Source organism: Epargyreus clarus, unplaced genomic scaffold (assembly GCF_041222505.1).
Source record: "Epargyreus clarus isolate Ecla_fem2 unplaced genomic scaffold, WU_Ecla_fem_2.2 ptg000005l, whole genome shotgun sequence".
NCBI classification, from domain to species: Eukaryota; Metazoa; Arthropoda; class Insecta; order Lepidoptera; family Hesperiidae; genus Epargyreus; species Epargyreus clarus.
In genome coordinates, this window is record NW_027332213.1 from 8,647,620 (window position 1) to 8,673,828 (window position 26,209).

The following is a 26,209-nucleotide window of genomic DNA, read 5'->3' on the forward strand; positions in this document are numbered from 1 at the left end:
AAACAACACATAGCCCGTGAAATATATTAATAAATTTAAGCTAAATTAAGATTGTCTGCCACTGTCAATACATTACAACCTCAAATAAATATCTGAAACTTATATATAATTTATATGTAGTGTGGTGGATATTTATTTGTGTATAAATATTAAATTGTAGAAGATATTTTCTTGTGGTAGTTTTGTAGTGGCAGCCGCAGTCAATTTCTTTTACTATTACATTCGATTGTATAATGTAGGTCGGTCACTGAAAAAGTTCTTTAAAACCATGACTTGAGCGAACGAAACACACACAATTGCTGCCGTTTCCCACATGGACCACCAGAATACTCTCTCATTTAGATCTTCTGCCCTTTTGCGACTCTGGGCTTCTCTTAGCCTGTGATGTGTTTGGTGATCAATAATTTTGTTCAGAGAATTGTGAATTTCCTCTGCTGAGGCCTCCAGCTGAAAACATATAACATACTTAAGCAAACCCCATAACCTTATGACACTAGGAAAAATGCATAAGTTAAGAAAACAGGGATCATTTTAGTATTGATTCTTCCTTTATTGATCCTTGTTTCGTTTATTTTTAGTAATGTCATAATTGAATGACCCCAAAGGAAGAGTCGCAATCTATATACAGAGATTATTAGATTTGATATACCTGTGTAAGTACAGTAGCATGGTCGCCTATGCCTGGAAGTGGTGTTTCCGGTCCAACATTCAGTTCCATGTAAACCAGTTTGTGGGAGAAAGTACTGAATTCATTGCTGAAGCAAACTTTGTATACACCTGTAACAATTTCATTATAAATGTTTAATTTAAACTCTGAAGCTACTGATACAATTTGAATGATAATTTCATCAATAGAAAACTATCTAGAAGTTGTAAACATAATTTTATAAGAATTAATACAACATTAATTATTATAAATCAAAGTTACAAAATCAACAAAGTGAATATTAATTATGTAAAATGAACATAAGTTTAAATGTTACATTATAATAAATTTGAAAGTAATATCAAAATTAAAATTGCTGTTGTATACAATAACACTTAAAATGTTTGCTTATGTTAAGCAGTTGATCTCTCAATAACAGTTATTAATATTGTACATATTTGTTTACACAGTTTGTATTGATAATGTGAAATATGTTTATTACATTTTTACCATGCTTTTATTAAGTTGACCTGTATGAAACACCTATCAAGAACCAATGGCATTAGACAATTTTAATAATTTTATCCCATTCCTCTCATTAGGATTGTCAGGATTAACTATTTCTTTGTGCGATTTTAGCATGGTTTTTAAACTATAATTATTTACGTTACTTACCAGTTTGCTGAGCAGTGAACTGATGGGAATCATATTGCATTTTTTGTTGCTGATAAACAATTTGTTTATTTGGTGCCTCTATTTTGACATCTACATCATACGAACCACCAGTAATGACCTGGAAAACATCATCATTTCAAAGTTACAAAATTTGCATTGAAGTGGAACATGTTTTTTTAATTGAGTGGGGATTTACAATTGCATGTATGAATTTGGTAAACAAGGAAAATTGTAAAAATGAATATACTTAAGCATATCACATATAGATATGCATATAATTTATTCCGTACTAAAAAACAATTTTTAGAAAGCTATAATGTATTAATACAAGTGATTAATTCATGGCTATTAGTTCCCAATTAATGTAGATTTTTAATAAGGACCTTAGACACTATAAAGTCAGTTTGACTTTGAAGTATTAAGGTTAGTATAATATTTATATTGATTTAGTATTTCCCCGAGACTATCGTTATATTTATTAATTTTTATAGTAGTTCTTTAGTATATGTAACAATGTCCTTAATGTTACCTGGTATTCCAGCGCGGCAGCCGTGTCCTTTTCGATTTCTTGATAAAAACATTCCACTGCACTATCCGGCAATTCAAATGTTAGCTCGACACTTTTTGCTAATAGTCCATTTACTAACACGGACAATATTGTAAGTATTAATGGTATTGTAAACATTTTATTGCAAATAAGCGTTTTTCTTGAAACCTTCCTAAAATACTTATCGGAATTTATATCGTTATTTGACATTACTTACGCACTGACATGATGTGACAATGACTTAATACACGTATATAGTTAAGCACGTTCTGTGTTACGCATTATGGAATATTGAAATAGGTAATAAATATGGTTTAAAAATTGCTTATATTTCGACACGTAATTATATTTGTCGATTTTTTCCAGAATACCTGAATATTTTGAAAAAAAAAATAAAACAATCGGTCGTACTACTGGTCAATATATGACATGTTTATCTGAATCTGTTTAGTCTCTTTTAAAATTTGACATACTGATTTTTTTGATATAAGAAGTGTAGATAGATTAAACTAGATCATGGAGGGTAGAAGTTAAAAGAGTTATAAGGGGGATCTGTTGAAAAAGTGTTCTGCTGTAAGCAGAATCAGTTCGATTCGAACCTCGGTTTAAAATGGCGCTAGTATAGCAAAAGGATATGAAACTAACTTATGGGTTTAGAGAGGGCGAAGTGTATAGAATTGAAAAATGTAATCGTTTTGATGACTAGAGAACAGAACTATCTACAGAACCTCAACTTATTACGTCGCGCAAAACAATTTCGTAAATATGTTTGGCATTTTTTTTAATGTACCCACATGCTAACGCCGCCCTAATTTAAAGCCTTTCGACGGACACTTTTGGATACACAGGGACGGTTCTCCTTACTGCTATTCTGTAACATCACATCACAATTTTTAGTGTATACTATTATTACGGGTTATAATGGGGACCGGCCACTAAGACAGGAACGACGTATTGGGGAGCGACCTCAACGGTTCACGTGCTACGCCTCGCTGTTTTAATGTATGAGCGGGCGGAGGCAGTGCGATACACCCATTAAAGGGTTCGCGCCCCTTCAAGATCACCTGACGAGTGACCATTGCCGCGGCAGTCCTGGGTTGGATCCGCCCTCCGACCATCAGGATATTGACTGCCAGCTTGGCCAGTTTGGTAATCTATTACAGATTCGCGCCGCTAAACAGTGAGGTTGGTATAATTTCAATGTTGTTTCACTATATTATAATATTTTAAATATTATGAAAATAATAATAATCTGGTAGGAGGAGTATTTACTCCCCTGAGAATCTGTGAGCAGAGAGAGTACCTTCGAGACCTGAATAACACAGCCATTGTATATCATAGATCAGAGGGTACTGGAAAAATAAATATAATTGTATGTCCAGGAATAAAACTTACATAATCAGTTAATGCATGAGATACCATCTAACTATTACTTAATGAATAATACTAATAAAATAATGTTGTTTCTATTCAAAGAGTACGCTGAGTACAAGTTTTTAATTGCGAACTCGATCAACCTGTTTTAATTCCGCATTACTTATTTGAAACAAAACAAGTTGCATAATTACAAAAAACATAACGCATCCTTTAGCAGTCGGGTAAAAAAATACTAAGTTTTATTTTTAAGAATAATAAGTTAAATTACCTTACATTGTTAGTAACGAAAGAGGAAAGGCATAAATACCAATAAAATATATATTCTATAATACAGATTTACAATTAAAAGACAAATAACAGTAAAACAATTTATTTCGAAATTGAAGACAATACACAATGGGAAAATTAAAGTTTACTTAAATGTTTAACATTGTTATCCTTACGATTAAAGTAAAAAAGCCATGATCTGACAAAGAAGAAATACTGTGAATATTAATGTCTTAAAAGTTACACTTAAGTGCAATGGGGACTATATCGAGTCTAAAAATGCAGACAATACTTTAAATTCGTGTAATAACTTAGAACGCTAAGCCGGCGTCGGCGTATGTAGTGAATATCTTCTCGATGGAGTTGGCGTATGCCGCTGTCCTCAGATCTAGCCCCAGGTCGAACTTCATCGCAGTCTTCATGATGGCCTGTGTTCAAAATTACAAGTTAGAGACGTGTACCAATAATTAAATAATATAATTCACAGTGAAGCTAATTCCTACTTGAAACACGCAAAATTCATTTTAGATCTCAGGAACCTTCAATGGGATATTTTTGTGCTTGAGAATTCTTATGGTAGCCTTAACCTTTCTCAAACTAAGAACAGCTCAAAGTCAAAAGAGATTATATCATATAACAATAATATAATAATTTATAGATAATTGAAAGTCAACTATACTTGTAGGTAATTAAAACATTCAAAATATGTAAAATATTTCCAAAAACGAAGACTATTTTCTGTCATTTATCAATTAATAGCTTCTTCTCTAAATATAATAATAACCATGCTGTTAAAAATGACACATACCCTAGCAGATCTCTCCATTGTGTAGTCGAGACCGGAGTGGACGATGTCCTTCTCCGAAGCACCAGAGATCCTCTTCTGGAAAGACTCAGACGGAGTGACGGGAATGCGACCACCGACGCGACCAAAACGCCTCTCAAGAGACTCTTGCACAGATTCTGTAATCAAATTTAACATTAATTACTCCAACAATCACTAATATATTGAAGTTGAATTATTTTTAAATATTTTAAGGACATCTTTGCTTTATATTTAATATTTAATAATGTAACAGCTGAATTGCTTTGTAGATGAGAAACAAGTAAATTATTTAACTCAAAAAACCTAAACCAAAGAACGCTTTGCTGTGGCGTACTGTTATTAATGATGAAATATCCCATTCCTGTGGGAATTTCAGTATAATGTGATATAAAAATTACTATGAAATATTCATTCAAATACTCATGTAATTAAAAACCAGTACATTCATATATTATTTCTTAAGTATTGTGGTTACGAAATATAAAATGTTCTACTTAAAGAATATATAATTTAGGGCGTTATGTTAATTTGATACATACCCAGAAGATGGTAGTTAGACTCGCGCTCGTACTTGAAGGTGAGACGTCCGTACGACACGTGGTTGAGGTTCTTGAGCCACTCGAAGAAGGAGACGGTCACACCTCCAGCGTTGATGTACAGGTCGGGGATCACCAGGATGTTGCGGTCGATCAGGATCTTGTCCGCCGCGGGCGTGGTGGGGCCGTTGGCTGCCTCGGCGATGATCTAATAACATATCCCAATTTTATTATAGGAGGAAAAAAAAAATTTCTGGACTTTCACGGTTGGGAGCATGGATTAGTAAAGATTACTCACTCCTAACAAGAAAATATAACCAGTTTTGACAATTAAAATTGTCACTGTCATGTATTTTCGTGTTTGAAAAATATTAAAACAACGTAGTTTTTAAATCATTTACGAATGAAACGATATTTCTCCGCATTTTTCCTTCGATTATGTTGTTTTTGCACCACATAACTGGACATGTCGGCATTGTTCCGCGTAAACTACACCATGACAGCCAAGTCATTTAATGGTTTTAAGTCATTTAATGGTTTCCTTCAATTACTAGGCGGTGAGAGATAATCTATACTTATGGGAGGCAAACGGCAGATTAAAGGTTGTACCAATGCTTTAGTCTGGTCTGTAAATTCGTATTGTATCTGACTTGTATTTTATTTTTTATCGCTCTTTGCTTGTCTCGCTGCTGACTTATGTCTTGCTGTTTGTAAAGCTCTTAACACTAGGTACACAACTAGCAGGAAAGTGACCAGTTAAATTTATTTTCATTCCTTTCTGTCACTATATAGATTCCGTAAATGGGTATTAGCAAATTGGTCCTAATAATTATATGGGTCATTATAATTTTATTGGGTAATTCCACCACCTAATGCAAATATATAACCCAGTGATTTGTTATTCTTATCTATACTCTCGAGATTACGCCTACTCTTTCTCATGTCGGGCCCCTTGTTATCTTAACGATTCGATAAAAACTATTTTCAGTGACGCTATCAGTATCGTCAAGTGGATAATTTTTTGGCAGTGAAGTCTAAAGGTGCCTCTTACGCGATAAGTAGATATTGATAATGTTTAAATTATTATTAGCTATAGATAAGGGAATTGATAGTAAGTAAGTTCACCTTAGCCTGAATTTTGTGGGCATTTTCCTTGTGAATGACCTGCTCGATGGCGGCCGGGACCAAGATGTCACACTTCTCGTACAGCATGTTCTCGCCGTCGTATGGTTTCGCGCCGGGGAAGCCTACGATAGTGCCATTTTCAATCCTGTAGTCTTCGAGCGCCTGTAATAATAATCACAATTTTATAATACTTATATTTATGACCTAGATATCTAGATATGACACTATCAATGCAATAAATAGGTGACGTATTAAACGTAACGACTTACGTAACAAAAATGTTGATCATGCAATCAGATGTTTCCTTCAAATTAGTTTTTAAACCGTGTATTTTTATTTCATGTTAGGGTATAAATATTCCTCATATCTTAACTACTAAAATATATTATATAAAGTACTTTTAATTATCATATTTTTTATAATTTAGTTTATATAATATAATTGTCATGTAGTATGTACCTTTTTAATTCCCCGCTCTAGCCTTTAATACCTATCGTAATAAATTATGTTACTTAACATCGTATCCAGTCTGCATAGCTACGATAGAAATAGGACAAGTAAACGTGGAATTAACATAACTATTGCTTACCAAGTGCAAATGTTCATACAATTATCGTTTTGATAAGAGGCTCTGTTAGGATAACAAGGCACAAAGGCAAATTAATTATTGTGAATCCTTATGATAGGTAAATTAAGTATCTTTATTTCCCAATGCAATGACGATGATGAAAATTACTTATTTTATCACATAAAGGCATCCAAGTGTGTAAGAAACACGGTTTAATGTTGTTTCAAGAATTTTTTGCATGGCTTGAAGATAATTAAAAAAAGTTAATGATCAAGTTTATAAAATATAATAATATTCATAAAGAAGTAAATGTTGAAACTGCTCGCTTTACTACATTTACTTCTTTATATGATAAATATTGAGAGAAAAATAGATCGATTCAGCAATTAAATTCTTTTTTTATATACTTACAAATACTTTTTAATAAAATCACTAAAATGGCAGTTAATGTAAAACCAGGAACAGAAACCAATTTTATTTCTACAGATAGTTCACTATCATTATACAAGGAAACAAGTTTTCAATAGCTTTACTTTGCGAAGCGGTTCTTATCATACTACACTACACATCACATGATCATATCCGTTGAATTATTCAAATGGATAAATTATTTGTAGTAAGTGTTTAAGATAATGGATAGTATTTGTAGTATTCGTTTGATTTAGATAAAGGAGAGATAGGATACACCGCCGTTTCTATTTGATTAAGCAGTTCGTGCATAAGATTGAGCCTTTTCTTCGATTGAATAAAAATTACAAGATGTAAGTCTAGAAATGTTACCAACTATATTTTTGTATATACGAGTATCGTGATAACTAAGGTTTTTATTTAACAAATCGGTACCTTTTAAATTTTATATGTTGTCTGGACCGGTGAAAGAACCGATATCATGGGAAATGTAGACTAAATGTCCTTGGTAGGAACAATTATACGCTAATTACCCTCAAAGGGAATAAAGTGTAGAGTGTATTCTACTTGCAGGTGGAGCTGCAATTCAAATTCATGTTACATGCTTATTAATGTGAAAATTACTACGGTGTTTTCATAAGTAACCGAGTGTCCGAGGTCAACATATAAATATGGTAAATATGTTATTGCATAGAAGTTACGTAGGCGTGTTGTTGTTTTTGCTACTGTTTCGCGATACCGGACGAGATAAGATAAAATACAAAAGAGTAGAGGAAAAGTGAAAATATTTCGAATTCTTCTTGGTGGAAAATATACATACTGAAAAAAAAACAGCCTGACAGTTTATATTTACTTCAAGGTAATATGAGAAATAAATAGTAAATACTTAACTTTTCTACAACTATGACAAATGTTGACTTGATTTCAAGGGGCAATTATGGCGATGGAATCTGGATTCGAGTCTTGCTCCGTTCATAATCATAACTAGGACGATAAAATTTCCATTACTTTTAGAGTCAAGGTGGATTACGTGTCAGTCATTTTGTAACGAGAATTAATGAACGTGAGCTCTTTCAATATTATTGGAAACATATATTAGAAATAATATAAATATATGAAATATTATAAATATACATATGAACCTTTTGTGGTCCAACTCCGGCGTCACCACCGCCACACCTATTTCTGCTTAACAACAGCAGTGTTAAGCGCTGCTTTGTCCTGCTTTGAAGGATGTGGTAAGGGAGACTTACTTTTCGAAGGGGTGCCAGCTTAGTCCTCAGGAGTAGCGGCGCATCTGTGGGCGACCTCAGGTAGGCATATCTAATCCTGTCTGGGGTAGATTACAGATATCCATGGGCGGTAGTAGCCACTTAGCATCAGGTGGACTGCATGCTCGTCTGCTACATGCATGTTATAAAAAAATATTGACATGTTTTCTCGAATCTCGAAAGTACCTTGGCTTCAATGTCGTGATGTTGAGTCTCGTGCACTAGGAATTATCGCATCTAAGTAAACTATGTAACTATTTTTATCATACTTGTATTAACTAGACAAATAAAATACAATGTATCCAATACATTGTACCAAGAGGACGATAAAAAAATGTGACAAAATAAAAAGACTTGCTAACTTTAGAGTAAGCTTTAGCAAAGCAACGCGATATTCGAGATTGTTAAAATGTATTTGTTATCTCTTGTTATTGTTTTCATACGCCTACCAAAGATCGTCATATCACAATTTCTTCGTATTAGACGATGTTAAATTTCTTTGGCAGTTAAAAATTGGAAGATTGATGCTGATAAGCGAATCAATGCATTGAGGTCCTTTAAAATTGATCACCGTAATCCTAAGTTCTAACTAATATTAATAAACGTGAATTTGGTTGTTTATTTGCTTGCTATATGTCACGCTTTAATGACGTAACCGATTGTCATAAAAATTCGCCGATACGTTGTCAGGAAAAGGACTGTTCCCTAGTCATACATAAAAGAGCGAAATAGCGGGGAAAAAATAGTTGTTCATATGGCACTCGAAAGTAAGATTTCTTTTTTATAGTTGAGCATAACGATAAAGCTGACATTCTACCTGATGGAAAGTAGTCATCGTCGCCTATGAATATTTGCAACATCAGAGGAGTCGCCAATGCATCGCCGGCTTTGAAGGAGAGCTCCCTTTCCACCTTTTTTGAAGAACCCCATGTCATAGCGCTCCGGGAATACTTCAGGGGGAAGTTCATTCCACATCTTGCACGTTCGTGGCAAGAACGTCCGCGCAAACCGAACCGTGGAGCACCGCCAAGAGTCCAGTTGGAGTGGATGGAATTTCATCCTTCAGCAAGTGGTGCGATAGAGGAATGGTGACGTAGGCACCAGGTTAATTAGTTCCTCGGAAATAATCAAGGCCAGATTTAGAGACCTAGAGGCTTTGGGGCAACAAAGGAGTTGAGGCCCTGGTTCCAAATTATTTTCCAAATAAAATGAACAAATATTTTAGTTGAGTTTTTCAATAAATATTTTATTGTGAAACGCAGGTAGATTCTTCTAGTATTCATGTTTGTACAAAGTACTGTAGATAAAGGTAAAACAGCGAAAAAAAAATCAAAGGAAAAGATTTTTTTTTTTACTAGTGTTTACTAGTCGGAATTTAAAAAAACATCCGTCGTCTCTATTGTGGGGGCCCCTCTTTAGTGGAGGCCCCGGGGCTGCCGCCCCGGTTACTCTCCCTTAAATCCGGCCCTGGAAATAATCCTAATTACGAGTAGAATAACTGCATAATCATTCCAGTGAAACATACCTTGGGGTCGATACCGTCGGGGTTGTGGATGGCGCCGTCGTGCTCGATGATGCCGATGCAGGTGGCGCCGGCGCGCACGAGGTAGCGGCACGTGTGCAGGCCCACGTTACCGAACCCCTGCACTATGAACGTCTTGCCGCCCCAGCCGGGCGTCGTGCCTGCGTACAACATGCTCGTGTTACGACTAATATAGTCCGCGCCAAACTGCTAGTCCGGTCTGTGGGCCTACCACCTTTTAAAAACCATCATAGTTCAGGAAAGTTTTATTTCAATATTGCATCGAAATTAATTATTTATAAATTTAATCGAATTATGGCTAATGAGTAAACAAAATTGCTATTAAGATTTCCTCATTATATTCAGTTTTTTTTGTATCATTAATCATGCTCGTGGGAAATTGTTTATGTTCGCAAATGTTAAATTATTGAACGCAATTAAACCGTGAAATTCCTCGTGTTACAAACATTACATAAAATAATGGAATCTTAATTAAAAAGTAACAGAAATGTTACGCTGAAAATAAATCTTAAATCTGAAATGGATGAAAGGAATAATATGAAAATGTAAATTGCATATTGTTTGTTGTTTATAATCTAATATATATATATGTATATATCTAATATATATATACATACAGATGTTAAAACTGTATAAAATATAATTAAACCATTTGTAATTATTGCTATAATAATAAATATCTCTGAAGATAAAAACAATAACACTGTCCGGAACTTGCATTCCGGGGACATTTTAGTTATGAATTAACATCTTTTTTGGATATAAGTATTTCTAATATACATTTGTTGATAGTGTATATATAAATATATCGAGTGAATTGCTAGTTCTCAATAAAACTGTAACACTAAACATCTGATTGGCAAAGCCGCTGAGCCTAGAAGCATGAAATTTGCACAGTAAACCCTTAAATATAGTAGATTAGAACTATGGGAAAGGATCTTAAAAAATGTATTCCCTAGCCTACACTATGAAAGGTTTAAATAATATAAGACTTACCAATCATGCTCATGTAGTTGGCTTCATTGATGAAGTTCTCAAGCCCGTGGAACACACCTCGGCCAGTAGCTGACACTCTACCGTGGATACCTCCCTGTGTAGTAGATTCAAAAATTAAATAGGTTCCTATGAAATCTTGTGATATGTTGTAGAATTTATTATTCTAACACGGAATGTAAAAACAAGTCAAAGCTTACTTGTAGTGTTAATGTTATGAATAAAATTATTACTTAATTAGCTATTTTGAACAACGCGCTTAACTGGAAATACAACATTGCATATCGTAAATAAAAAAACATGAATACAAATATTGCTAAAGAGATAAGATCCTAATTTGAAGTTCATTATTATTTGAAGTGTAATTTATAAAATTCATTTTCTAACAAGGCGTCGATTACAGAAATTAAATAAAGTGTTGTATTAAATTTATAACAAATTAACAAACAGAAGCAAATTGATATTTCATTTGATGGAGAGTGTGAAAGGTCAGATCGTATCAGATACATTTCTACTTCCGAGGACTGCTATGAGGTAGAATTTTACTGTTTTTAATATAAACAGTTACATACAAGTGATATTATAATAATACCATAGCCAAGTAGGTACTACTATTTACAGGTATGAAACAAAGGGGGTCATTACCCTTTGTTTCATACCAAAGACAAATGACCTAATGTCCTTCGTTTTGGTGATTAACCTTAGGTCGATCGCCAAAGACTAGAAACCTTTCAACGTGACCATGGCTCAAGCCATGTCGAACAGCTACTAACTGAGTGATTTATTTTTAATTTGTTTATTTAACACAATAAAATCTCATGTTAATTTGCTAGTGTACCCAATTCTTTCTTTCTTATAGTCATTTTACAATTAATTATTTATTTTACAAGTTCTTAAATTAATTTTAGTTTAATTAAAAGAAAATAAAAAAGGCCAACGGACAGATAGATAGGTGCAGGGAAAGATAAGTTTTATTTTAGTATCATTTTCACAGAACTATTCTGAACGGCACTAAAAATATTGCAAATTTTCTGCTCAATAGACTATAAATAGGACAAGACTCATATTCTTCTACAATTACCTATAATTCGTAGGGGTGGCTTACGACTAGCAGTGGACCTCTACACACATAATTAATACATAAAAAATAGACCTAAGATACGGACCTGATTGATAGGTTTTCCCGTGACGCAGGCGTGCGCGTTGATATCCTGGAAACCGATGGTCTTGGCGTACGTGTCTGCGATCCATGACATCTCCCTCTCACCAGTTCCCATGTCAGGAGCTGGCACGTCCACGCCGGGCCCTGCGACGGAAAAAATGTTGATTTCCGATGTCCTTTATTTTGAAAATTTTCGATCTAAACTATATGTCTCGTCCCAGAAGAAGAGGTTACCAATTCGCTTAGCGTAATTACGAGAAAATTAAACAGGATTTGTACAAAAACTGTAAACTCCAAGCGATTGTTTTAGTAGTCATATTTAGATCTAATCAAATTTCGATAACCTAAGCGGCCAAATTTAATATCGTTTATAGCACAACCATTTTCTGATGACAATTAATAGTACATTACAATACGAGGACGAAAAATTTTTTTCTGACAAGTGTGAGTTTGCAGGCCGAGCCGCAGGCGAGGACTGCAATCACACGAGTCAGAAAAACATTTTTCGTCCGCGTGTTGTATAAAATTTTATATTACGCGGTCGGAAATGGGGGTTTTGCGCACGCGAAGCGTGCGTAAAACGTCCATTTACGCACGCCGTGATATAATAGTATTATTTCATCATATCCGCCCATATAACAATGATTCATAACCAAACCGTTTAAAATCACTTCATCGTTTGGCATGAAAGATTGATGAACTTTACATACATTTGAGAATATCACGAAGAACAAATGAGATTTGCTCCACCGTTCGAGCGATTATTAATTAAATGTTGTAATCAAATTAAAACAAAACTTATAAATAATCAATATTCATATCAAATTAAGTAAATGTTGAAAACTTTTTTTTAATTATTCACAATTTCAGATAAAGCAGCCGTTACAGTATTTTAACATCTTTCGCTTGATTAAGCATAATTTTCAGGGTCGACTAATCGCTTCGGTAAGCATAATAAATATTATATTTTATTTACAAGTCGTAACGTATTAAGAAACAATAGTTGCAGTTTGAATAGACATAACAAATTATATGCTGACAATGCCACGTACGGCAGACGGCAAGTTAACTATGCAATACAATACGGCACTATTAAGTCGTGTGCGACGATTTGACGCCAATTCTTATATATACCTCTGATTATTTGTACAAATAATAGACATATTAACATATGTTGCGTAAAGTAGTGAAGTAGAAGTACCTATACATTTTACTCGCATTCATGATGACTTTTATCAGTTTCTTTGTAATTAAGTAAATTGGTTCAGGCTATTCTTAGATAATCGATTTATATTTCTTGTTATCAAGGAGTTACCATTTAGTATTGCCAAATAACTGTGAAGTGATGTGTCATGGATATGAGCAAAAATTAATATTCTTATCAGGTTTCAGTATTTCAATTTGAGTCGATACCTAGCGTATCTGTTATAGGTCATATCAGAACGTAATGGAATTGTAAATCTAATTAAAGCTCAATCTTGACGTTCTATTTCTACTTAATGGAGGTATTTAGAGGCTATTACAGTGCTAGTAGTAGTAGGTACATTTAAAATAAGCTATTAGCCAGTGCTACTTTTAAAAAGGTTACAAGTACGTACTTCGAAACTTATTAGCTTGCCCCTAGGATACATTGACCCGGTAGCACCGCTCAATACTTTTGTCCGCGAAGCGTACATTCGTAATTACATTTATTTCCCTCAACATATTAAAATCTACCATGAAGAGTAAACAGTCTTTAAGAGCTATAGACTATGCAGAAAATGTTTACAGCAAAGTCTATAATGCATAAATTAACTAGAATTCTGAATATCAACAAGTAAAATAAAACATCTGCAATATATTTTAGCTGATTGGCGAAACAACAACCAACAAGCATTTCATTTTATAGACGTAAGCAATACCTACATACTTTAACATATATAGTGGACTATAATCAAAACTGAAGAGTGTAAACTGTAAGTGGATTACGCACATAGAAAAAAAAACATTGAAATACACAACCCGAGTGGCGCGTAGGGCTACATTCATGCTATTCTTGTGTTCAGACAGATATATTTAGAAAAGATAAATTTAGATACATCTTTGCACAACACAGTCAATCACTCGTATAAAATATGTATGAGATTTAATACACCTTAGGTTAGTAAAAAAATGCGCGTGAAGCAATTTAAATAATAGACGCACATGATTACATAAGGAAAGAAATATGTGAATGGTGACATCACAAGAAATATTTAACTGGAGACAGGGGCATATACACTACAAGGACGAGTTTAAGGGGACTCTCCTGACCTCTTTTAGCATAGACGAGAAAAAAAGACCTTAAAACAGTTGGACATTTTTTTTGTTTTTTGCCTAGGAATATCAGTCATGCGAATATTTTTTTTTACAGATCTCGACAACGCGATTTCTGTTGGACCACTCTTAGCAAAGCTATGGCTAGAGAACTCACCAATGAATCCTTTCTTGGCCAACTCGAGGGTGAATCTGCGGGTGATCTTCTCCAACTCATGCTCAGAGTATTCCTTGGGGTTGATCTTGATACCGGCCTTAGCGCCACCGAAAGGCACATCGACGCAAGCGCACTTGAATGTCATCAAAGCTGACAGAGCCTTGACTTCGTCCCTGGTGACATCAGTTGAGAAACGAATACCTGGGGAACAAAGAAATACACCGCATTATTATCATCATCTACTTATACATGTACAAGAATTGCTGGCATCAAGTATCCTTTAAAATAAGTGAACTATCTAAGTTCGTTATCCTTACGAAAAAATATGGAGAATCTCAAGGAAGTTTCCTTTCACCGATCAAACAAGTGGCAATGACGTCTTAGCCTTGGATTGAACCAGATTGGAAGGCCCAAATTCCAGCCCTTATTGCTACTATAGGGAAAATGTGATTGTAAAACTGGTGCAATCGAACCACAGAATTTCGACACCTCAATACATATGAACCCAAACGAACGAAAGTTATAATGTCAATTATTAATATTATTTAAATAAAATTTTTATCTCTGTGTTTTATATTATAACAAACATTACGTTACGTACAAACTTGCTACAAGACATACTGCACGTATGTAGTGAGACAGCTCGTCCATCTTCCGGTAGGGATTGAGTCTGTTATGTCACAGTGGAAATGGAGAAAATTACGTCTGTTGGACGCTTAAAACCTTTTGTTCCAACACAGGTTTTTTGTTTAACAGACTTCCCAAAGAAAGAAAGGTTATCTATTTGTCGTCATATGTTTTCGGTCGTTTGTCATTACCTGTTTTATTGCACGTAGACTTCTATATTTAATGAGCACCCACACGCATTTTGAGCTGAGCATTAAATGTTTGAACAAGAACCAAATTTTAATACGTGCCGCGCAACAAGTACTTTAAATCAAAGACGAACACTTGTAAACTATATCTATTGTTGTATTTGTATAGATGTAATGACGTTAATATACTCAATCACTTTCATTTACGGCATTACAATGTGTTGTATGAATAACACTCTCCCTTTCAATGATTTCCGGACTCACTTGGCAAGATGAAATAGTGTGTATGCATTGATGACTTCTTTATGCGTTCATTTTATAAATGTTATACAGTCAACGACCTTTCATTTCCTTTCATTATGCTTCGCTGCTCAATTCTCGCGATTAATATTAACATATGTAGTACTGTTTCAGTTCTACGGCCATCTACACGATTTTAAAAGAAAATAACGAAAATAAAAATCTGAAAACAGATAAAAAAACCTGAGTAAATAGGTTTTAACTTGATATCCATTACTTTCTTCTTTAGTGACAGGTTGACATATATAACTTCATATTCTGTTTTCGTGTCGCGGCCTCAACACATGAAATTGTACTTTAAACATGGGAAAGAAACGTAGACACCGGGATACGGATGAATATTTACTTGAAAAGATTCGCAAACTGGAAAAAGCCATTAAAAAACGTACAACTGATACTTCAATCGGTAGGTGTTTAAGAATCTCCTAATAAAATAATGGCACATGATATCTTGTTGAAACAAATGCGAAATGGAAACTCAATTTTTTTGAAAGTGTTGTGAACAATACATCGGGATTGTTACCTTCGCAAATTGCGATGCCTGTACCGACTATTTATGGTGCGAGCAGTACAATGGGGACTGCTACCTCCATAGCAAAACCTCATATGGTTTTTTTCTTTTCAGTCGATGTACATATATGTGATGCGAATGATTTCTTGGGATCATTGCCTTCACAATACAATATCATTTTTTTTCAGGATTGGAAAACGAACAAAATGATACAAGTCTAAACATTCAAAGCGATTCGTCGCCCGAACAAGAGATCTTGCATCTTGCACCTGACTCTCCTGTACCTAGTACCAGTGCCATTCAACTTCCAGTCGTAGAAGAATCCACTCTTGATGGTGACATATTGGCCATATTAGGCGAGACGCCTACTGAAGATGCTCCAATTGGAGAAGAGATTCATAGTGACTTAGCTAACAGACTTAAATACATTTTACAGTATGGATTAAAAAAAGACACAAAAGACAAAATTAAAGAAGAATACCCAATTCCTAGTAATTGCACTTTCTTTAAGGCTCCGATGTTGAATGCCGAAATAAAAGCTGCAGTGACTGATATTCTTCAAAAAAAGGACACCTCACTTGCCGCACGTCAGTCTCAGATAGGCGTTGCCTTAACAGCTCTAAGTAATGCCATGCAGATTCTAATTTCAGATAAATCTGATACCAATCAGACTCTATTAAAACATATCAGTAACGCTTCTAGGCTATTGTGTGATTCACATTTTTTTGATACCAAAATGCGGCGTAATTTTCTGATTTCTTCTCTAAATAATAAGTTAAAGGAAACCTTAAAGGAGACTAAGAAGGATAGTTACCTTTTCGGGGAAGATCTGGCGGAAAAATTAAAAGCATCTAAGGCAATTACACGTTCCGTCCAGGACTTGAAGGCGACAACATTTAAACCGAGACAAAATCCTGCAAAAGCCATTCACCAACAACCAGCATCTAATAATTTAAACTGGAAACACCCGCAGTCCACTTCTCAGACAACAGGTCGGAAACTAGCACCGGCGGTTCAGCGGTCTGCGGGGATGACTTCAACATCGAGACCCCAGGATCATTCACGCAAGCAGACTTCAATGCGTGTCAATCACTACAATGCCCCTTACAAGAAGCAGAGACAATTTTAGATCCACAGGTGACTAGTTCAGGTAGATTAAAATATTTTTATGACGTCTGGAAAAGACTTACTAATGATTCTATAGTATTATCTTGGATAAAGGGCTATAAAATCCATTTTTCGTCAATACCAGTTCAATCTCACGAGCCGAAAAATACTCCTAGTAGCTCTTGTGAACTAAATAATTTTCAAATCGAAATTAAAAAATTATTGGATAAAGGTGCTATATCTCCATGTAGCAGAGTAGATGGGGATTTTGTTTCACATATATTCTTAATTCCTAAACCTAATGGCGACTTCAGGTTTATTTTAAACTTGAAAAATCTCAATAAATTTATTCAAACTTCGCACTTCAAAATGGAAGATATAAGAACGGTTAGAAACCTGATTAGTCCAAATTGTTATTTAGCATCTGTCGATTTAAAGGACGCATACGTTCTCATTCCGATTCATTCGGACTATAAAAAATATTTGAGGTTTGAGCTTCAGGGTGTATGTTATGAATTTAATTGCTTACCGTTTGGCTTAAATATAGCACCACTAGTATTCACTAAATTAATGAAACCTGTTATTGAACATCTGCGTTTACATGGTTTTATTTTAAATATATACTTGGATGACATATTAATAATTGGTAGATCTTACAATGAATGTAAAACAAATGTAACAAATACTATTAAATTACTAAATAATCTAGGATTCATTATAAATTATGAAAAAAGTTGTTTAAATCCGCAGACCAATTGTAAATATTTAGGGTTCATTCTTGATTCTAAAACATTTTGCGTGGGGCTTCCACGAGACAAGAGAACAAAGGTTAAATCGCAAATTGAAAAATTTAGATCTTTGGCAAGATGTACTGTACGGGAGTTCGCTAGATTAATTGGAATCTTAATATCAGTTTGTCCAGCTGTAGAGTATGGATGGCTACATACGAAAAATTTTGAAAGGCAAAAATTTTTGAATTTTGATTATAAAAACTATGAAACTATTTTAAAATTAGATAAAAATTTATTAAATGTAGATCTACAGTGGTGGTATAATAATATTGATAATTCTGTTAGCCGTATTCGCAATACGATCTATGAAATAGAGATATTTTCAGATGCTTCCAAGACGGGGTGGGGTGCCACCTGTAATGGTAAAAAAGCTCATGGTTTTTGGACTAATGATGAGTCTTGTCATCATATAAATGTTTTAGAATTATTAGCAGCATTATTCGCCTTAAATATTTTTGCTAAAGATATCTTTAATTGTCAAATTTTAATGAGAATTGATAACATAACGGCTATCTCATGCATAAATCGTATGGGTAGTGTACAATTTCCCCATTTACACAAGGTGTCACGCGAAATATGGGATTACTGCGAGAAAAAACAGTTGTATGTTTTTGCGTCATATATAAAATCTTCGGATAATTTAATTGCAGATTTTGAATCGCGAAAGATCAAAGCTGATACGGAATGGGAATTAGCGCCTTACGCTTTCTCAATTTTAATAGATAATTTTGGACTTCCGGAATTAGACTTGTTTGCAAGTAGATGTAATGCTAAATGTGATAGATATATATCTTGGAAACCGGACCCCTACGCATATTGCATAGACGCTTTTACAACAAGTTGGTCAGATTATTATTTCTATGCGTTTCCACCTTTCGCTATTATTTTAAAAATGTTGAATAAAATTATAACGGATGAAGCAAAAGGCATTGTAATTGTACCAAATTGGCCTACTCAGCCTTGGTTTCCTATTTTCACACGTTTGGTTATATCAAAGACGGTGTTTTTGAGTCCAAGTAATGATTTATTAATTTCTGATTATTCCAGATCTCCACACAGTCTGCACAAGAATCTTACCCTGGTGGCAGCTGTATTATCCGGGAAGCGTTACTGAAAAGAAGTGTTCCACCTTCTTCAATTGATATAATGATTAATTCTCTCGCACCCAATACTCAGAAACAATACAACTGCTATTACAGGGCATGGTTTTATCACTGTCATTCTCAGAATTTAGATTACTTAAAAGCATCAGTTCCAAATATTCTTGATTTTTTAACAAAACTTTATAACTCTGGATATAAATATGGTAGCATTAACTGCTGTAAATCAGCCTTGTCATGTATTTTTGGTCCTAATGTAATGAGCGACGATAGAATCTTAAGATTTATAAAGGGGGTATATAGATCTCGTCCACCTAAACCAAAATATGATTTCACTTGGGATACCAATATTGTATTAAAATACTTATCAACGCTGTTTCCTAACGAAGAACTAAGTTTAGAATTACTGTCAAAGAAATTAATTACATTATTGGCTCTTGTCACTGGTCATAGAATGCAAACATTTACAAAAATTAGCTTATCCAATATTATTTCCAAATCAGATTGTATAATTATTAAAATACCGGATTGTATTAAGACAAGTAAACCAAATTCATATCAACCAGTATTAAGATTACCTTTCTTTAATGATAATCAAGCTATTTGTCCGGCCCGAACTCTTTGCTCTTATAAAACAAGAACTGAAACAGTTCGTAATTTATCGAGTGATCGCTTATTTATTAGTTTTAAAAATCCACATTCTGAGGTCTGTAGTCAGACTTTAAGTCATTGGATTAAGGATGTGCTCAAAAAGAGCGGTATAGATACTACCGTATTTGGCTCACATAGCACACGCCATGCATCTACTTCTAAAGCCAAATGCATTGGTATAAGTGTAGACGTCATTAGAAAGACCGCTGGATGGAGCGCGTCTTCATCAACATTTGCAAAATTTTATAATAGAGAAGTATAAATATATAAAGAAATAAATTCTAGTATATTTCTTAAAATGTTTTTATTTTTATATTTTATTGGGTAGTTTAATATATATTACAATGGTAATATACAACCTAAATGGTTTATATGTATAATAATACAATTATTTTCTAATAATAATTTGGATACAAACTAAACATTCATTATCTCTAAACATCTACATATGTTAATATTAATCGCGAGAATTGAGCAGCGAAGCATAATTATTGATAAAACGAACTTACCTGTATGTGAAGTTCTATCATAATTATGCGAGCTGCTCAATTCGAAGCGATTAATATGGTCTCCCTCCCAAAACCCCCCCCTTGTTTTATGCGAAGTGCTAGTTTGTATCCTAAATTACTACCTTTAAACAAAATGAAGTTATATATGTCAACCTGTCACTAAAGAAGAAAGTAATGGATATCAAGTTAAAACCTATTTACTCAGGTTTTTTTATCTGTTTTCAGATTTTTATTTTCGTTATTTTCTTTTAAAATCGTGTAGATGGCCGTAGAACTGAAACAGTACTACATATGTTAATATTAATCGCTTCGAATTGAGCAGCTCGCATAATTATGATAGAACTTCACATACAGGTAAGTTCGTTTTATCAATAATTATTTAATATTAAAATAAAATACATCTTTTTTCACTACAATATTATAATAAAAAAATAAAACTGTAATGTAAAGTCAAAGTAAAGTGTAAAGTTCACTTTAACGAGTTTACTTAGACCTTTTCTATCTGAAACTTATATTTGTATATACGCAAGGGCACTAGCACGATAATCCGGTAGTTTTTACAGATTCCAAGAATTATCAGCGTTTAGACAGTATTTAAGTGAGATGATTTATCACGTTTTCGTAATTTGAGTGAGATGTATTGTTCCTCAATAACCAGGTTTCGAGAATAGTTACGAAATTGCATACTTATCCTAACTTGTAATGACTAAGATAACAATAATGAGTCGGCTTATATTTCGTCTTTTGTCATTTGAATAGCTATCTATTAGATGCTTAACTACTTACATGAAGGAAGTGTTATCGTATTGTCTCAGTAAGATGTTTGAAGTTTTCATGTAGAAGGAACTCTGAATCCAATTCTAGACATATAAGACTTGCAATAGCAAGTTCTTATATTATTGCATAATGGTTTTGAATTTAATTAAAACTTTTTATTCGTTGTTAGAGATAAGACTCGGGAAACTCAAGTGATCGATACAAATGCTGCAACGAGAAATGTCTGCCAACTCGCAATAAGATTTAAAGCTGTAGGTACTGTCTGTTGAAAAGAATACGAATCAGAATACAATAGAATCGGAAGATCAAATAGTATGATGGCAAATAAACAACAATATTTATTTGTTAAAACACATTTATACAGAGCAATTAAACTAAAGTCTATGTTTAATGGTAGTATTGTTATACTATTGCATTTTATGACTCCTTGTTTAATAAAATTTATTTCTATAAATGGCGGTATGTGACAGGAAGTTATGTGGCTTCGTTATTTGTTTTTGAAAGAAGACTTGCATCTCCAAATTGAAACTCAAAAAATGACCTAAATAATGCTCAATTCTGCAAGTGTGACATGCCAGAAATTATGTTAACCTGTCTACCCAGCTATGCCAATGGCTACAAACTAATTTTAATCCAAAAGCTTAGCGCAAATGTTTTTAATTCTGTTACCATTAATTAATATAGCCTTGAAAAATAAATCGCGTTGCTACGTACAAAACTCATTTGATCTGGCTGGGTCCGTGCTCTCTCACGTGACACCAGATGACCTTATTCCGGTCGTTATCTTTTATACATAACTGGTGTTAGGTGTACAAGTGTAAAGGTTATCATAATAATTTGGTTTATGAGAATCGTATTTTCAACCGCAGGTTAAAGAGCGGTCATTCGGCACAAAAAAACATTTAGGCCCATGCGTTTTTCAATTTATTTCTGAAGAAAACGTTGGCATGCTTCCCATAGCCCACTAGAAATAGTATTTGCGTATTGTCATTACGCCTAGCGGAATGTTGACTCCATGCAAAACGCGATTAATATCAATATTCAGAAAATAATTATTACTATCTTAACAAAATCAAATTGGTGTTACTGTTAATTAATCACGTAATCATAAATTCCTATTCGTGGATATCTAATCAATGGTAATCGGATCGTGTCCGGTAAATTACGTTAATCCACCCTTCACTCTTTCAAATCCCCAATTTGTCATCTTATAATCAAATCTGCCTAACACCTTTTATATAACAGCCGATGATGTCATAGTCAACTTAGTGACAAGAAAACGTGACCAATTGGATCCCTAGACCACTCTTACTGTTAGGATATAAAATTAGCGATTATATATTTGCTTTAAATTGTAAAAAAATATGCAAAGTCCTTAGTGAACTTTAGCGATTGCGCAACATAATGACGCGTCTACACGTCACAGCCACGCCTCTTGTTGCTATACTGATATTTACCTAAATGAAAATAGTACGATTATGACTATCTACGTGTCAAGCCACATGTTATTGTGACTGATACGAATTTCTTATCTAAACAAAATTATCGGGGAATAAAGAGATTGTTACCAGCCTCTGCAATTTTTGTTTGTAGAGTTTTCTCATAATAAAATTCGGATTTCCACCTCGTGATAAGTAACTTACCTACCGATAAACTCTTAAGGATTTTCCGAGCATTCACAATGCAGCTGTTCACACAATTATATAACGTACTTATGCGTCCCTCTCAACTAACTTTGACATTTAATTGTTCTGTATATCTATCACCCACTAGTACACCTACATATTTATGATAAAAATAAGATCAATAAATTCAATTCTGATTTTGAAAACTCATAAACATATACTTTGTTAGATGCGATACGTGATCAGTAAATTGATTTTGAAGACGTAGATATAGAAATTAGTGTTTTAAAGCATACTAAAAAACTTTGACTATAATTTTAAGTTGATATAGATTTGGTAATTACTTATTATAACTAAGGCATGTAGAGAGGGACAAGTATGGGCACAACATGGCCTAGCGCAATTTTAGTTTCCGTATTGTAATGTGTTTGTTGTTTTAAGTATCTTGCGACGTACTCAGAACTTTTGATGACGCTGGTATTTACATCGTTATAGTAAACACCAACAAGTAGCCACAATTGTTTTATAGCAATGTTTTGAAATTATCATAAATTGGCTTTATTAGGACGCATCCTGTTGTTCAATTAAACAAAAATTGTTGGCCGTTTGACATTTCGTTAGTACAAAATAACAGTACAGTATACCTATAATATTTAGGTAGATAGAAGATACCCAGGTGTTTTGTTAGCGTTAAAAATAACAGACGTTATTTTTTTGCAATTGAAAAAGCCATGTTAATAGAGGGTAACTAATTTACAGGTAGGTACGTATAATTATGTTTAAATGCAATTTGACTCCTTTCGTTAATAAACAATTACGTGAAAAGAAGATGTATTTGAAGGTGACTGAATTGCAACGAATCAGCAGACGTTAAAAATACTGGTACATTAGCAAGTATTATACGTAAAATAATAGTTGCAAAAAACCTGGCACAAAGCTATTATGCATCAACAAGGATTTTTTTGCATAGAAGTAACGTCCAATTGCCAGATTTTTTCTAATGATTATGATGATTATTATGTATGATGAGTGTATGTTCAAGGGTATTAGGTGTTATCGAACCGGACATTTGGAAGGTTGGCATAGAATAACAATAAATACGTCTGAGGGTCTGAGACACTTTATTAACTATTGACGTAAAGTGTAACATTTGGATTTTGCGCCCCCCACAATCACATATATTTATTTTCTAAGATTATTTTAGGTGGCAATTGTAATGTACCGCAATTGTAATGCACCTGTTCCTATATGGAGTGTGTCTACGCGCCCCCTTACGTCTGCATCCCCGGTAATTCTCCTGTCCCGAAATACGGACAATTTCGACGCCCTCGAAGACGGTGTTGGCGATTTCATTAATATAATCCGCATATGTTATATTAGAAACATCTCAACACGCCAGTCTCTTTATTATGATTAACTAATAACCATTTATGAATATTTGATGAATAATTTTATTTATTTAATTTATTTAAAGTTCTGTCCTTGCGTGCAATAAATAAGGATAAAGTCGTTTATCATTACTGGTGCGTACTCGTTTTTTCTAATTATATAGATCACAACAGGAAATTTGGTATTTAGGGTATGTGTTAAAATAATATATACCCATTTTATTATCTTGGGAAATTCCGCATGGCGATAAAACTACATGAATTTTATATTCATAGATTTCGTCTAGTCGTTGTAGTACTGCAGTAATATTTTTTTTATATTATAGGATGGTAAGTGGCTACTGCCACCCATGGACATCTGTAATCAGATAGGATTAGATATTCCTACCTAAGGTCGGCCACAGATGCGCCGCTACTCCTGAGGATTAAGCTGGAACGCCTCCAGAAAGCATGTCTCCCTTACCACATCCTTCAAACCAGAACATAGTATCGCTTAACACTGCTTTATTATGCAGAAATAGATGTGGCGGTGGTGCCGCTGGAGTCGAACCACAAAGGGCTTTACTACCTTAATTTTATAAAAAAAGCATGTAAATACGCATTTACATAATATTATGTCCCTTTTTTTTAATTCATATTACACTTTTGGGGTATTATTTTATGCAACAATGTTTATGAGTAGTAATCTAGGATTTTATAAATGAGATCGCTGTTTCAGTAAAAGTAGCGTTAGGCGACGCTGTCGGCATTTATCACTATTGTATCGTGATAAAAATCGCAGCGTAAGAAGTAGGTTTATGCATGGGGGTAGGATATTATACATTTTATAATATAAGAATCATCGTATAAATTTGATTAATAAAGACGAAAAAAAAAACCACCGAAAAATGCCGATTTTTTTTTAACTGTAAGCTTCGTTTGCGTGGTGGAGTGTCATTAAATTCGACTCTGGCATCTCTATAATATTTTTTTACAGACATATAACTTTTTTCACTGTTATTATTAGTAGGCAGGGTATAAGTTATTTATGTGTATGAACATCGTAAATATTTCGACATTACTCACACACACTTCAATGTATTTGTATAGAGTTGATAATAACATGCTTAACTATTTTTTTTATCCAGATCGTACTTAACGTCAATTGACAAGTATTGTGACAAAATGATTTGCAAAAGTACTTTTTAGTTTTTACAAATATAACATAGCGCTATGAACAGACGGCAATAAATACGGATTCAAAGTAAAAATTAAGTTAAACGGGGTATTTTGCAGTGAACGGAAATTTTGTATACTCCAAGTTCCAGTAGTATGCAAGTTACGTAAGTATGAATATGTGTAATAATGATAATAAAATATTTTAGCATTATGATAATAAATTAGGTTATGTTCATGCGGATTTTGGTTGTCTACCTACGTAACATTACGGTAGGTAACGTCACGTGTCTCTCGGGCTATTAATAAGTATTTCCTATCCTAAACTATAACAGCTCCAGCTAAGACAATGTATACACATTGTGGGTACTAAAATAAGTAATATCTCAACACTTACCTCCCTTTGTTGGTGTTCTATGGGAAGAATGTTGAGCTCTGTAGCCGAGGATCATTTCGTAGTCCCCGGAATCGCGTCGAAGTGGAAATTGAATTTCAAGAATGTGATCACAAGGTTGCATAAGTTTCAGGATACCGGCTACCTTCTTCTTTTTCTCTTCGATGGTTACTCTGGACTTCATGTCCTCAACCAGCTTATCCTCGACTACCTGGCATGCCCTGTGGAAGAAATATTCCACCATGTCGAAGAATCTAGGATTCGCACTGGTCGGGATATCCTTTAGCCTGTCTGGAATTTCATGGTTAGCATAGGTGCGGCAGCAAATGTTTACAGCCGCAGGCGCGATCCTGAGCATATTGACTCCCTCATTTTGAATCGAGTTCTTTAGAGGTGGAACTACGGTCTTGGCAAGGCTCTTTAGGTGTAACATTGTCACTGATTGTTAAGTACTTAATGTCGGGTCTGGTATCGGGTCGCCCTACACTTATTGATAAAATACACAAAATTTTAGTGTAATATACTATTACTGCAGTGACGACCCGGCCCGACGGATTGCGACGACTCCGCGAGTCTCTCTCTGTCTGACAGTCTGACTTTGATTAACTGAATCTGACTGGCTTGGTATTCTACGTTCATTCTTTGTCCTTGGTATTGGTTGGAGTGAGTGAGTATGAAAACGAACGAATG

At 34.1% G+C, this 26,209-nt stretch overlaps 2 protein-coding genes across 2 annotated transcripts; both read right to left on the minus strand.

Annotated features, from left to right (window-relative positions):
* Positions 1-10: 10 nt before the first annotated feature.
* On the minus strand, positions 11-2,104 carry p24-1 (transmembrane emp24 domain-containing protein). Its single transcript, XM_073073084.1, has 4 exons — positions 1,851-2,104; positions 1,322-1,439; positions 650-777; positions 11-447 (listed from the first exon to the last, which is right to left on the minus strand). Exons 1-4 carry the CDS (start codon positions 2,076-2,078, stop codon positions 217-219), a joined length of 705 nt encoding a protein of 234 aa, XP_072929185.1. The 5' UTR covers positions 2,079-2,104; the 3' UTR covers positions 11-216.
* Positions 2,105-3,599: 1,495 nt separating this feature from the next.
* Gdh (glutamate dehydrogenase, mitochondrial) lies at positions 3,600-26,126 on the minus strand. Its single transcript, XM_073073085.1, has 9 exons — positions 25,523-26,126; positions 14,397-14,597; positions 11,949-12,088; positions 10,786-10,879; positions 9,772-9,929; positions 6,000-6,161; positions 4,878-5,082; positions 4,321-4,475; positions 3,600-3,940 (listed from the first exon to the last, which is right to left on the minus strand). The coding sequence occupies exons 1-9, from the start codon at positions 25,950-25,952 to the stop codon at positions 3,824-3,826; spliced, it is 1,662 nt and encodes a 553-aa protein (XP_072929186.1). The 5' UTR covers positions 25,953-26,126; the 3' UTR covers positions 3,600-3,823.
* Positions 26,127-26,209: the final 83 nt, after the last annotated feature.

What these genes read in the sequence shown, in the direction of transcription:
- p24-1 (XM_073073084.1), bottom strand. Translation starts at nt 2,078, where the DNA reads ATGTCAAATAACGATATAAATTCCGATAAGTATTTTAGGAAGGTTTCA. An exon ending in GTTCACTGCTCAGCAAACTG is followed by an intron (nt 778 to 1,321) that starts GTAAGTAACGTA and finishes AAATTGTTACAG; the next exon opens with GTGTATACAAAGTTTGCTTC. An exon ending in ATGCTACTGTACTTACACAG is followed by an intron (nt 448 to 649) that starts GTATATCAAATC and finishes ATATGTTTTCAG; the next exon opens with CTGGAGGCCTCAGCAGAGGA.
- Gdh (XM_073073085.1), bottom strand. Translation starts at nt 25,952, where the DNA reads ATGTTACACCTAAAGAGCCTTGCCAAGACCGTAGTTCCACCTCTAAAG. An exon ending in CGGGAAAACCTATCAATCAG is followed by an intron (nt 10,880 to 11,948) that starts GTCCGTATCTTA and finishes TCTACTACACAG; the next exon opens with GGAGGTATCCACGGTAGAGT. An exon ending in CAACTACATGAGCATGATTG is followed by an intron (nt 9,930 to 10,785) that starts GTAAGTCTTATA and finishes TGTTGTACGCAG; the next exon opens with GCACGACGCCCGGCTGGGGC.